This window comes from Triticum aestivum, chromosome 5A, assembly GCF_018294505.1.
Source record: "Triticum aestivum cultivar Chinese Spring chromosome 5A, IWGSC CS RefSeq v2.1, whole genome shotgun sequence".
In the NCBI taxonomy this organism is placed as follows: Eukaryota; Viridiplantae; Streptophyta; class Magnoliopsida; order Poales; family Poaceae; genus Triticum; species Triticum aestivum.
In genome coordinates, this window is record NC_057806.1 from 537,534,719 (window position 1) to 537,548,662 (window position 13,944).

Genomic DNA, 13,944 nt, shown 5'->3' on the forward strand with positions numbered 1-13,944 from the left:
GCATGCAACACTTCTCTGTATAGTCTCATGTTGGCTCCAGATCGAGTCGGCCTTTTGTAAGCGAGTGTGGAGAAGGTCAATATAATTATCGAAGTTTCTCGATATTTGCAAAATTTAACTTGGTGCATTCGTATGGTTTCGTATAATTATCAAAGATTGCTTTTAAATTCTGCCACTGCTCAACTCAAAGTGATTTTTGTTAATGTCATGTTGGTTTCACACATCCAGTAATCCCTTACAACGTAGGCTAGATGTAAGGAAAAAATATTCCTGTGAGAATAAGGGTAAATCTATAGAAAGAATGGAAAGTGAACAGTGACTATTCGGATATATTTTAGGGGAATGACTATTCGGATTTTAACATTGTACAACATAACCTTGAGAATCCATGGATTTCAAGTTATCTTAAACAATTTATTTGGCAAAAAAAAATTATACTACTCCCTCCAATCCAAATTAATTGACGCGCACTTAGTACAACTTTGTATGTACTAAATGTGTGTCAATTAATATGGATCGGTGGGAGTAGCATAGTTTTTTTCGGAAACATTGTCTAAAATACTACTTGTTTTCCCTAACATCTTCATTGCGTCACTGAATCCTTGACGGTTAACCTCATTTATCCCAAAAATAAATTCCTACTAGTAGTAGTATAATCAAATTTCGTCGGTAAGAAAGTAGTTTAAATCGGGTTTAACTTTGCGCGTGATTTCAACGTTGCAACGGCGGCAGGGATGGCATTCTTGTCGGGCGGCCCCGTTCGGTCTAACGGGCGCACGTCGCGGTGCCGGTTCGCGTGCGTGCATGTGTAGTCTGCGTAGCCGTAGCCGGCCATGCTGGTGTATGTCGCGTGCGAGAGAGATTCGTTCTCCCTCTCCAACTCCAAGACGCAAAACTGCAAAAGCGATTCTGGGCCTGGCATGCTGATGCTGCTTACCAGAAGCGATAGACTCCATGCCCCTTCTGACTCGACCAGAAGCTTGCGTGGCTGGGGCTGGGAGCTGACCGGCCGGAGCAGCACGCGAGCCAGCCATGCTCGTGTATGTCCACACACCACGGTTAGCAATTCACGTATAGATCGAGTCGAGTTTGCGTTTAGTTTGAAGGGATTCTGTCACGTAGAACGTACGTAGAATTTTGTAGGGGAATCCATGTGGAGTAGATCGTTGTTCTTCTCCATGATCGAGAGGAGAGGCCGGCGCCGCGGCTCAATCCAGATCATGCATGCATGTGCCGCCGCCGCGCGCATGGCATTATAAACATTTTTAGAATATTCTATATTTTCTAAAATACTTGTTCTTTTTTCCCAATCTGCCCATTCATTATAAACATCTGGATCAACCGAAACCCGAGCTGTGCCATGGTCCAACGCGAGCGCAGGGAACAACAGATCAACAGGCTGCGAGGGAGGGAGCTCACACCTGGCGGCTGGCGCTGGCGCTGGCGGTGCACCGCGATACACTCGGCACGGCACGGCACGTTCGTCGCCGCGGCGGGCATGGTCGTGCTCGTGCATGCATGATTGTTGTTATGATGAATGGAATATTAATTCATGCAGGCATAGGATCTTCTTTCTATTAGTCTATTGGTTACCTCAAGCCGGATTCGACCCTTGTAGTACTATGACTTTTTTCCCTAGAGACCCTAGATTTATTGAACCATCCGAAGTATGGAGCTGGCAAGGGACATCTTACAAGTCCTTAGCATCTCAATTAGTTCTTGTTTGTCGGATCAAATAATGTGAGTATTAGAAACACAAAACTACTACCAAAAAGGGAGAAAGGCGAAGACAATATCCTACATACAAATGCACTTCGAGGCCCAACAAGATAGTAAAGCTACAATGTAATGATGCAACTCATGTAGGAAATAAATTGTATCTGATTAAATAACTAATGGATTGATGCAGGTCTCCATGGGGATCAACATTGATATGGGGTATTATCAAGATCATCTGGAAGGTCACGTAATCTAGCTTAAAATCAACAGTACGAGACTTGTCATCACCAAGCATGTCATCATATTTCTCATTGTCTAGAAGAGCATCATGCTTTGTAGCAAATTGTCATCCATGCTTCTTGTTTTGTGCTTTTCCTCTTCTAGTTGACTATATGTAAGCAAATGCCTAGGTGTTGAACAGTTGTGAGGCCAATGCTCATCATTTCCACACCTAAAACAACCATATTGTTTATTACATGGTTCAACACTTTGTATATGCCTTCTTGAATTTTCATCTACCTCTTTTGTTTTACTCTTTTTTTTGAATGAACTACCCATATTCTTTTATCTCCCTTAGCATTGCCCATTGTCCTTTCTGCGACCAATGGAACTTTCAGTATTTCAAATGATGGAATTTACTCTAAGCATAGCATGGTACGCCTGGGACAAGCACTATGATTCTTCAGAAGTACATTTTTCTTCCCTACAACCAATATGACAGACATAAACTCATAATAGTTGGCATGATCCATATACACGTATTGCTCTTTTTCTTAGAGGATGCATGTAATGCTCTCGCAATACCATATTTGTGGGATGGAAGGAAGATACGAACATACGGTCTTGTCTATAGTATCAGCATGGGTAACTTTCCCATTACACAATTTTAATTGAGAGACAACCTTGTTCATGGCTGAGTTTTATGATGTCACAGACTTGAAGTATTGGAAGTGTAGGTTTATCCATTCATTCCGTGCTTGTGTAAGCATGACTAGCCTTTGATGTTCGTAGCAACCCTTCAGGGATTTCCATAGATTGGGTACATCTTCGGGTCTGAGTTCAAGTGGTGTCTCAAGAAAAGCAAAGATTTCACATTTTTAGAAACAAAAGGGCCAATTGTCCTAGTTTTAGGCTGGTTGGTAGTCTGGGTGAGGGATCGTGATGTAAGAGAATCTTAGCATACATATCCCATGTGAGGTAGTTGTTGCTATCCATGGTAAGCTTAAAATTTTATTTTGATGTGATCCCTGACATTTCATGTATTATCACTGAATATATATTTACTTTATATAAATAAAGGGGCATGACGTGCGTCTGCTTCATTATCTATTTGCCTTATATGAAACAAACAAGCACCAAAAATATCCTAGTGTGCTCAAGTCTATGATCTAGAACACATAAATATTCCATGATCTATTTTTTTACCAGATGCTTCAGTATCTAGTTGAGCATGCCCTCGCAAAGACCTGGTGCTCTTGATTCACCAACAAAGAAGAACAATGTAAGCCAAGAAGAGGACAAATTGACATACTATTCCCTTAGAGAAATTCGTGATGATAATGTGTTGTGAAACTTGGGGAGACACAGGGGTCATTCGATCGCACTTACCAATGACATAATTCAGTCAAGCAGAAGAACAATGAACACAATATCTAGGGAGAGAAGCTTATGAGTTCTTTCTTTATCAATCTTTCGCGGACCATTGTACAAAAGAAAATGAGATACTTCACAGCCTACTATCTAAAACTCTCTAGATGGAAGGTTATGTATATATACCCACCCAGTTCTTAGCTCATAAGCAATCTTGCTTCAAAGTTTGCTTGACATCTTGGTCAACAACCTTATTGACTTCTCAAACTTTATCTACAAGATACCTGGGTTGGGAGGTGCTATCTTACACCAATGTATGGGAATACAAGTTTTTGGTCCCCCAAGTGTAAGTTTTTGTAGCTATCACACAAGTTTCCCTTAGTTGAGAACAATAGCCTCGGTCATCAATTCTGCAACACGGATCAAGAACCTGACTGTGTCCGCCAATGAGTTATGAGTGTGGCCAAAACTTATTTGCTAGTTGCAACAAGTTATGAGTGTGGCCAAAAGTTTTTTTTTTGTATTTTCAAAATAAGTAATTACGGATAATAAAAGTGCATGTAAAATTAAACTTGTTGTTGTTGTTGTTGCTCTCCAAGTAAGAGTGACTTATAAATATAGGAATAGGTACGTGCACTGAACAATGAGAGAATTCATGACAAACTATAGGCACTGTTGTAATGTGTCTATAAGTCTATAGACCGACATCCATAATAATCATTCGCATCACCACGCACTCATCAAAAAATGGCTCAATTATATTTTGGTCCTTAGTGAGGTAGACTTGACTTTGACATCCCTCGCTCTATTGATCTTTCAACTAGCCTAACCAATGATTAGACAAATAAATGAAGAGCAATATGCATCTATATGGCATGAAAATCAACATGTATAATATGATCATAAAGTAGTAATTCATCATATATAACAATGATTCACTGCAAATTACAATGAACAGATCACAATCATGTTAGGCAACTCATGTGATCATTGTATTGAACCATGCGAGAGAAGATGCTACTCCCTCTGTTTCCCCAAAGAAAGCATATATATTTTGACTGAAGTGAAATGGTGCAAAGTTTGACTAAGTTTGTAGGAAAATGCATCAATTTTTTTGCGTAAAGGACCATATGCATGAACATATTGCCAGAAAAGACCACCCATGAATAGAGTTGCCAAAACTACTACACCGACAGATCTAACAAGCAACATGTGTTACTCTAGCCACCTCAGCAGATGGGGTAAGGCTTGCCGCCGTAGCCCGTGGCTGCAGTTTCCATATGACAAGATTTCACGCGTGGCGGGTCGCCGTAATGGAACGTATAGCACCACGTGTTCTTGTACATGGATCCAGACCGCACCGCCTTGAAAACACAAGACGACCCGCTGCTGCTCACTGGCATGCAACACTTCTCTGTATAGTCTCATGTTGGCTCCAGATCGAGTCGGCCTTGTTCCTCCCTAGTTGACTATAAAATTTCACTATATCCTTGCGTATGTTACACAAAATAAACCCAAATGTATGACAACCCAATTTGGACCACTCGTTCCAACACAACAGTTCACATGGTGCACACCGTGTGGTTCCATCGATCTGCCACTCGGAAAATCCTGTGATATGGAACCTGCGGTCTCTGGCAATAGGACCGCCACGGTAGTTTTTTGGCAGTTCTATTCGGAGGTGGTCTTTTCTGGCAATACACTCACGCAGGTAGAACTTTACGCAAAAAAATATCAAATTTATCAACAACCACAATAGTTTTAAGGTATGTCGATAAGGAAAAACTTACATGTTAACCCTGCTTTTTTATGGGAAGTTGCTTGGCTAAGAAGGAAACTTGCACGGATAGTTTGCTTCCTTACTCAAGGAAACTTGCATGGATAGTTTGCTTGCTTACTCTCAAATATTTTGCCAGGAATATTTTCTTCATTCTTTTTATGCTCCTACAATTTTCGACCTGACGACATTGCCATGGACTGCTAACGACACCATAGTTGCTTGAGAGCTTGCCACGGTGAAGCACGATGACAGTTGGAAGAGCATGACGCAAATGGCTTGGACTTTCATCAAATAAGATCGAAATAAGATAGTGCGGCAGCCCTCCTCCAAGATAAAGATTACAAATGTACCCCTTCATTCGGTGCCCTCCTTTTCTGGTGGTACATAACAAAGAAAGGTTTACCTCAAGTAAACCTTCCTGATTAGAAGGCGGACTATTGTCCGTTATCTTTACGATAGTGGAACCCTACCGCTATAATGATATGAAACCGCAATCCTTATTTTCGGTTCGGTTACACATGATATATGATCAAATTGCTCGATTGTTTTGCATCTTTCACGGGTCAATCCCCTTTGCTGTAGAACCCTCGTCCTCGCCGGGCAACGCCATGGACAGTTGTGTCGTCTCCGTCCAAGGCGAGGTCCGGACAAGACTCCCCGTCTCGGCCACGGAGGTCCGGGTGTGCCATTACGGCATTGCCCTCATCTTCTTCACTGGAAAATCTACATACGCACCACTGAATTTCAAGCAACTTGCAAATAGCAAAGGCGCTGTCTTATTAGTTATTATAAGCTGGGTGATCACTGAAAGCAACAACCTGTTTCAGACATCAAAGTTCAGCTAAACTATAGCTATAGTGAACCGTGACCGCCATCTGCCGATCCACACTCACTGTCGATCGGTCACACCGGCTCCGGAAGCGCATGGGACCCGGCGGCGAAACCAATGCCACCGCCGTGTCCGGCCGCGTAGTCCTCCTTGGCGTCGGCGCCCTCGACGTGCGCACCGACCGTGGCGCGGCAGACAGGGCAGGTGGGCGCGCGCGTGAGCAGCCAGCGGTCGACACACTCCCGGTGGAACCCGTGGCGGCACGCCGGGAGCACCCGCACCTCGTCCCCGGCCGCGTACTCCGCCAGGCACACCGCGCAGTCGCCAGCGTCCGCGTCGGGGTCCTTCTTCTCCTCCTCCTCCTCCTTGCCTCCGATGGCATCGTGCGGCCGCTGCTGCTGCAGGACGACCACCCGCACGGGTATCGCCTCGAGCGCGCGCTTGGTCTCCTCCCGCGGCGCCGCCGCCCCCAGGCCGTCGCCGTCGACCCATCCGAGTCCTTGTTGGCGGGCGTCGTAGCGGGCGGCGCGGATGCAGGCGTAGACTGCACTGAAGATGACGTAGGAGACGGTGGTGACGAAGAGCACGATGGTGGTGCCGCTGAACACCGTCTCCAGGCGCGCCATCGGCTGCGCGTCCATCGGATGGGCGGGATCCGGCGGGGACGCCGGCGCGGCCAGGAGGCGGCGAGCGGCCCAGCAGCCACCGCGTGGTTGCTGCATGGTGAACTGGAGTTCTAGGTTGTGCGTGAAGGTGTGTGAGCTCGACCTGTGGTTTTAAGGCGGGGGTGGTAGCTAGCACGCGGGCATCCGGGCGAGAGAAACGGAAGGTGGAGGGAAGCTTCATAGCGTAGCCGCCCCGCTTCTCCGCGCGGCGCGACGCGCCGGGGCCTGTGTCTGCCCGTCCGTTTCTGCCGCTCAACGGTGGGTCGATCGATCCAGCCAGCCGGCTGCAATTGAGGCGGTGCCGCGCGCACAGCTAGAGCGTGGCAATTTTCAACCGGGCTAACTCCTTTCCACACGTAATAATAGACCCTACGTATCGGCCGGCTGAAGCTCACATCGAATCGGCTGCCTCTAGAACCATTGGATCTGCACGCGAACAGCAAACTGATCAGCCAACCGTGCGTTCGCAACATGACAGCCAACCGCTCATTTGCAACATGAGGCATGTTGCCCTCGCTTGGTTGTGTCGTGTTAGCTTTGCAACAAGGCACATGTTGCAAGCGCAACAAATCCCCAAATTGTATTGGTCTTCATCCCCGACAGAGTTGCGTGGAGTGTGGCACCCGCCGACCGCCACGACAATTTATAGCTATTGCCCTGCTGCCATGAACCCCTCCCCCCTCTAATCGGTCTCTCTGTAACATCATGGCACACCATATCATCGGCATTGCGGTCGCAACACCACCGATGTTGTGGTCACAACATCAACATCACAATCTACTACCAGTGTCCCTGCAGTCGCGCGACAGCCGGCCTAGCGCCGACGAGCCCCTCTTTGCATCATTGTCACGCCAGCCGGACTCTAGGAACAGCATTGCTTCGCAATGGGCATCGCTGCATCGGCTAGAGATACATGCGGGGGGACGAAGGTGGTCGGCCATGATGAGCCCCGCTTTGCAACATCATCGCGTCGGCCAGCCTCCAGCAGCAATGTTGCTTCGAAGAAGGCATCGGCTGGAGATACACGCAGGGGAGCGAGGGTTGTCGACCATGGCGGAGCAAGCGAGGTAAGCACTCTAGTGTGTGCATGGGAAAGATGATGGTGTGGTGGGATGGGTAATATTGCAAAGGAAAAAGTGTGAAACACGTGGGTGGCCGCCGGGGGGATAATGAAGGGTGTGGTAGGCAGGAGTAGATTCATACTTAAGAAAAAGAACTCATGTATATCTCCATTTCCTTATTGTTACCAAGTTCCATTAGGTCTTGTGGATCAAGCATGCCCACAAAATTGGTTGAGACTATTAAAAAATCTAAAATTTTGTACATCTGGTCTGCTTCTGCTTTGTCACATGTTTTTTTATGGGTACTGCTTTGTCACATGGTAGTAGTGACTCCAAAAAGAAAACAAATAAGTACTCATTCGACGTCCTCTTTTGGTGGTAGACAAAAAATAAGCTTTAGCTCAGCTGAAACTTCCTAATTGGAAGCTGACCTATGTTCCTTTATCGCTATGATAGTGGAACCTGACACGCATTGTACGGTGGTACGAAAAACTACAATCCTTATTTTCGGTTCCGTTACACATGATCTATGCAACACGTTGCCCGATTGTTTTGTATAATTTTTTTGTGGGGGGTCTTGTATGATTGTTTAATGCACAGGTCAATCCCTTTTGACCTTGCACCTCGAGACGATTGTTGCGGGTGGTCAATTCTTGGGAACAAAGTCAACATGGACACAAATGAATGCATGGTTACCAAGTTTCATTAGGTATTGTGGATCAAGCATGCGCGCAAAATTGGCTACTTCGAGCATGTACAATTGTTCTATCTTAAGCATGCCACGTAGAATAAATGATGAGGTGAAGGAGAGAGAAATCATAAAAAAGATTTTTCTTCTCTTATTTAAGAGAAGACAAGAGGTGATCTCTTAGCACAATATGTCTCACCACGTTCTTAGAAATAGCTAGTTATTGAAGATAAGGCTAAGAGATGACTCATTGTAGACATGTTTTTTTGTCATCTCTAAATTACATGCAAGACTTAACATAAGACTATCTTATCAACCATTGTGCATGCCCTTCTAGTTTGTCACATCTTAGCAGTATAACTCCAAAGAGAAAATAATCAAGTACTTATTAGCTTTCCTCTTTTGGTGGTAGAGAATAAAAATGGGCCTTAGCTCATCTTAAACTTCCTTATTAGAAGGCGGATTATTGTTCCGTTATCGCTATGATAGTGGAACACGACACGCCTTGTGCGATCCATGGTATGAAAACAACAATCCTTGTTTTTTGGTCCGGTTATACATGATCAAGATTTGTTTTGTGTCATTCTTCAAGAACAATTCAATCCCCCTTTAATTAATAGCTCCGGCGCTTCAAAAGGGTATTTGCAAGAAAGCCATTGTTTGTCACAACAACATCAAAATGGACACAAACGACGTAGATAGAAGTCCATTCCTCATGCATTTTGTAGATCATGCATGGCCACAAAATTTGACTTATATATGGACAGTATTAAAAAAATCCAAATTTTCATCTATGTGGTCCATCGTTATTAATCTGGGGATAACAACTGGCATCGATCAACACATGTTTGTGAAATTAATTTAGATACACTACCAGTCGGATTACAACTAGCTGGACCTTCCTGATTGGTCGCTACCATCTCTGATCCACAAGCTGATGGACGCTCACGGTTTCGTCATATCGGCGACGGGAGCCCAAGGGACCAGGCGGCGAAACCACCAAAGTGAAAACAGACAAGTACTCATTCGACGTCCTCTTTTAGTGGTAGACCAGAAAAATATGCTTTAGCTTAGCTGAAACTTCCTAATGGGAAGGTGACCTATCATTCCTTTATCGCTATGATAGTGGAACCCGACGCGCGTTGTGCGGTGGTATGAAAAACTACAATCCTTATTTTCGGTTCCGTTACACATGATTTATGCAACACGTTGCCCGATTGTTTTGTATAATTATCTAATGCACAATTCAATCCCTTTTGACCTTGCATCTCGAGAGGTTTTTTGCAGGTGGTCAATTCTTGGGAACAACATGAAAATGGACACAAATGAATGCGTTGTTACCATGTTCCATTTGGTATTGTGGATAAAGCATGCCCACAAAATTGGCTACTTCTAGTTTGTCACATTCTAGCAGTGACTCCAAAGAGAAAACAATCAAGTACTTATTAGCTTTCCTCTTTTGGTGGTAGACAACCAAAATGAGCTTTAGCTCATTTTAAACTTCCTTATTAGAAGGCAGACTGTTGTTCCGTTATCGCTATGAAAGTGGAACACGATGCGCGTTGTGCGATCCATGCATTGTGCATTGGAACTTCCTAGTGGGAAGGCGAACTATTGTTCTGTTATCGCTATGATCGTGGAACCCGACGTGCGTTGTGCGGTGGTATGAAAAACTATTGTCCTTATTTTCTGGTTCAGTTACATGTGATCTAATATGTTGCCCGATTGTTTTGTATACTTTTATAACACACAATTCAATCTCTTTTGTCGAGCGGATTTTTGCAGGGTGAGCAATTCTTGGGAATAACATCAAAATGGACACAAATGAATGCATTATTACCAAATCGCATTAGGTATTGTGGATCAAGCATACCCACAAAATTGGTTGAGACTACTAAAAATCTGAAATTTTGTATATCTCGTCTACTTCTGCTTTGTCACATTGTAGCAGTGACTCCAAAGAGAAAACAGACAAGTATGATAGTGGAACCTGACATGCGTTGTGTGCGGTGGTATGGAAAACTACAATCCTTATTTTCGGTTAGGTTACGCGTTACCTTTTGACCTTGCACCTCGAGAGGATTGTTGCGGGTGGTCAATTCTTGGGAACAACATCAAAATGGACACAAATGAATGCATGGTTACCAAGTTCCATTAGGTATTGTGGGTCAAGCATGCCCGCAAAATTGGCTACTTCTAGTTTGTCACATTTTAGCAGTGACTCCAAAGAGAAAACAATCAAGTACTCCCCCCGGTCCTTTTTACTCTGCATATTAGAATTTTCTGAAGTCAAACTTCATAAAGTTTGACCGTATTTATATAAAAAAATATCAACATCTGCAATGCTAAAGTTATATAATATGAAACTTTAAGTCATGACAAATCTAGTGGTATTAATTTCAGATTGTGAGTGTTGACACTTTTTTCTACAAAGTTGGTCAAACTTTACGAGGCTTGACTTCAGTCAAATCTTATATGCGAACTAAAAAGGACCGGAGGGGGTACTTATTAGTTTTCCTCTTTTGGTGGTAGACAACAAAAATGGACTTTAGCTCATCATCTTAAACTTCCTTATTAGAAGGCGGGCTATTGTGCCGTTATGGCTATGATAGTGGAACACGACGCGTCGTTGTGGGATCCATGGTATGGAAAACAACAATCCTTCTTTTTCGGTCCGGTTACACATGATCCATGCAACATGTTTCATATATATATATATATATATATATATATATATATATATATATATATATATATATATATATATATATATATATATATATATATATATATGTATAGACACGCTAAACTAAGCCTGAGCGCATTGTAAGTAAACGTACGCTCCGACCACTGTGAAGCGCACCACTAACCGACCCTTCCTCTAACTAGTCTAAGCCAACCATCCTGGTCGATGCGGTAACTGATCGTAACATGGTAATTCCATTACTACATCCATGTGGTAGATCGATAGTAACGAAGGGCGAAAATATAGTAATGTCATTACTATCTAATCTAACAGTAAATCGTTGGTAACAGAGAAAAAAATCGTTGGTAACAGAGAAAAAAATCTAGTAACGCCATTACTGCATACCTCCTTAAATCGATAGTAACAAAGGTAAAAATATGTAGTAATGTCATTACTACCTACCTCATGGTAGCCCAACCAACTTGTACTGAGTCTGCACGGAATAGTAACAACATTACTTGCATTGACTGTCCACAGATGGTTGCTAGTAACGAAAGTACAACCTATCTACAGAGCATTTAGTAATATGTTACTACATGTCTCGGCAATGTTTTACTACTATGTTTAGAGATGAAACCATCGATGTCTCACTGACTGGTAAAAAACCAAGGCCCATTACCATCTATACTACATATATTACTGGCAATGAATAGTGACCCCAGAATTAGGACGTAACGGACAACCACATGGTAATAGAATTAAATGTGTTACTTTCTTTTGTACATGACATTACCCTCAAATATTTTTGCGGTGGAGAGTGGCCTTCTCCACGTGACCCGCGCGCCTAATTAAAAGCGGCCGGAGCGCAGGGTAAGAAAGAATACGCGCACGCTTACAATAGCGCAGCCGTATATATATATATATATATATATATATATATATATATACATATATATATACATCTTTATCTTTACCTACTAATAAAGCAAATAGTGCTTCTGCCCGTCCGTCATTAAAAATGCCCTTGAAGTTGGCAATAATTACCCACCAATGCCACCCGTAAGTGGCAAAAACGATTCGTTTTTAATTTCTAATATCGCTCCAGGGTTCTGTTATTAAAGGTGGATACGATATAATAGCACCAATGCATGAGCAGCGCGATGGTTGAGGCAACGATGCTCCACACAGGAGACCAGGGTTCGATCCCTGGTTTCACGCTTTTTCTCTTTCTTTTTACCAAGCGCAGTAATGGGCCAGCCCATGTGCGGGTCGTGGCGCCCCCTGTTTTCTATATTTTTTTTTATTTCTATTTTGTTTTTTCCCTAAAAATAAATTTCGGATTGATGGCGCCCCCTATTTTTTTTTTATTTTTTCTGTTTTGGTTTTTTATCTCAAAATTAATTTCGGATTTCCAAAATATCAAACAATTGCGAGTTCTGAAAAAAAGTAGGAAAATGGTAAACTGTTTGTGAATTTAAAAAATATTCTAAAAATCAAAAAATGTTCATGACTTAAAAAATTGCTCACAAATTATAAACAAATCACGATTTCTAATGATTTCATGAAATAAAAAATGTTCATGATTTTTTTAAATGAGCCAATATTCAAAGCATATTCAGGAATTTAAAAATCATGTCCATCAGCTTTTAGAAAATGTTCACAAAAATTAAAACACATCCGTAAATAATGAACAAAACTAATTGTAGGTTCCATAAAGGTTTTATTAGGAGATCTATATAGCTCGTTTTATGATTTTATTTAGTCCTTCGCGTTGGGTAAAAAAGGGTTTCCGTGTTTTGTACAACGTTGAACCCAACAAAATTGACATAACTTTCTAAGGGTTTGTTTTTGTAAGCTATATTAAAATGACTAAATGTCTATTTTGCTTCCATACACAGTTATGCTTATTTTCATATCACAATAGTGGTTATGGTAAACACCGCTACGCTAAGTCCAGACGAGACACTTTATTTATCAGTATAGCTCAGGCAGGGTCCGTCAATGCAGTTTGCTCAGCCACAAAATATTTTGTTGTGACGCCTTAAAAAATCAAGTCTTGATGAGCATCATATTGTTCGTTTTTGAAATTACATTTTAAAAGTGTCTTATCGCATCATGACATGATTTGTATATACTTTGTGAATTTGATTCATACTTTTTTATATCTACCACACATGTATAACTTGATAGTTTTTTTCCGTTGCAAGGCACGGGCATTTCCAAAAATGTTCGCTAAATCAAAAAAAGTTCGTCAAATTCAATAACTATTCCACCCAATTTCTAAATATTTTCATCGATTATAGAATGTTTGCCAGTTCAGGAAAATTGCTTAAAAATGTTCACAATTTCTAAAAAATGTTTGTAAATAGCAAAAAATATTCATAAATTGAAAAAATGTTCTTGATTGTAGAAAATGTTCAGAAATTTGTAATAGTATGTTGTTTGCGATTTCAAATATGTGCATGAGTTTAACAAATTGTTAATAATTTCAAGATGTTCATGATTTCGAGAAATTGAGAGAGATATTGTATCTCGGTGATGCAACGAAATGTGATCATGACCATTTGAAATTATGAATTTTTTTCTCCCGTTGCAACGCACGGGCCCTTTTGCTAGTATGTATATATATATATATATATATATATATATATATATATATATATATATATATAAAAGATTTGTTTTGTGTCATTCTTCAAGCACAATTCAATCCCCCTTTACTAGCTCCGGCACTTCAAAAGGGTATTTGCAAGAAAGCCATTGTTTGGCACAACAACAAAATTGACTGACGGGTAGTATGAAAAATCTGAAATTTCATATATGTGGTCTATCGTTATTAATCTGGGGATAACAACTGGCATCGATCAACAAATGTTTGAGGCATCAAAATTAATTTAGACACACTACCGGATTAGGTACGACTAGC

At 42.0% G+C, this 13,944-nt stretch overlaps 1 protein-coding gene across 1 annotated transcript; it reads right to left on the minus strand.

The window, feature by feature from the left end:
- Window positions 1–5,475: 5,475 nt before the first annotated feature.
- Window positions 5,476–6,738, minus strand: LOC123107547 (putative RING-H2 finger protein ATL69). The gene has a single exon (XM_044529521.1). It carries the CDS (start codon window positions 6,638–6,640, stop codon window positions 5,993–5,995), a length of 648 nt encoding a protein of 215 aa, XP_044385456.1. The 5' UTR covers window positions 6,641–6,738; the 3' UTR covers window positions 5,476–5,992.
- Between the last annotated feature and the right edge of the window lie 7,206 nt (window positions 6,739–13,944).

Coding starts and splice junctions, on each gene's coding strand:
- LOC123107547 (XM_044529521.1), bottom strand. CDS start 6,640: ATGCAGCAACCACGCGGTGGCTGCTGGGCCGCTCGCCGCCTCCTGGCC.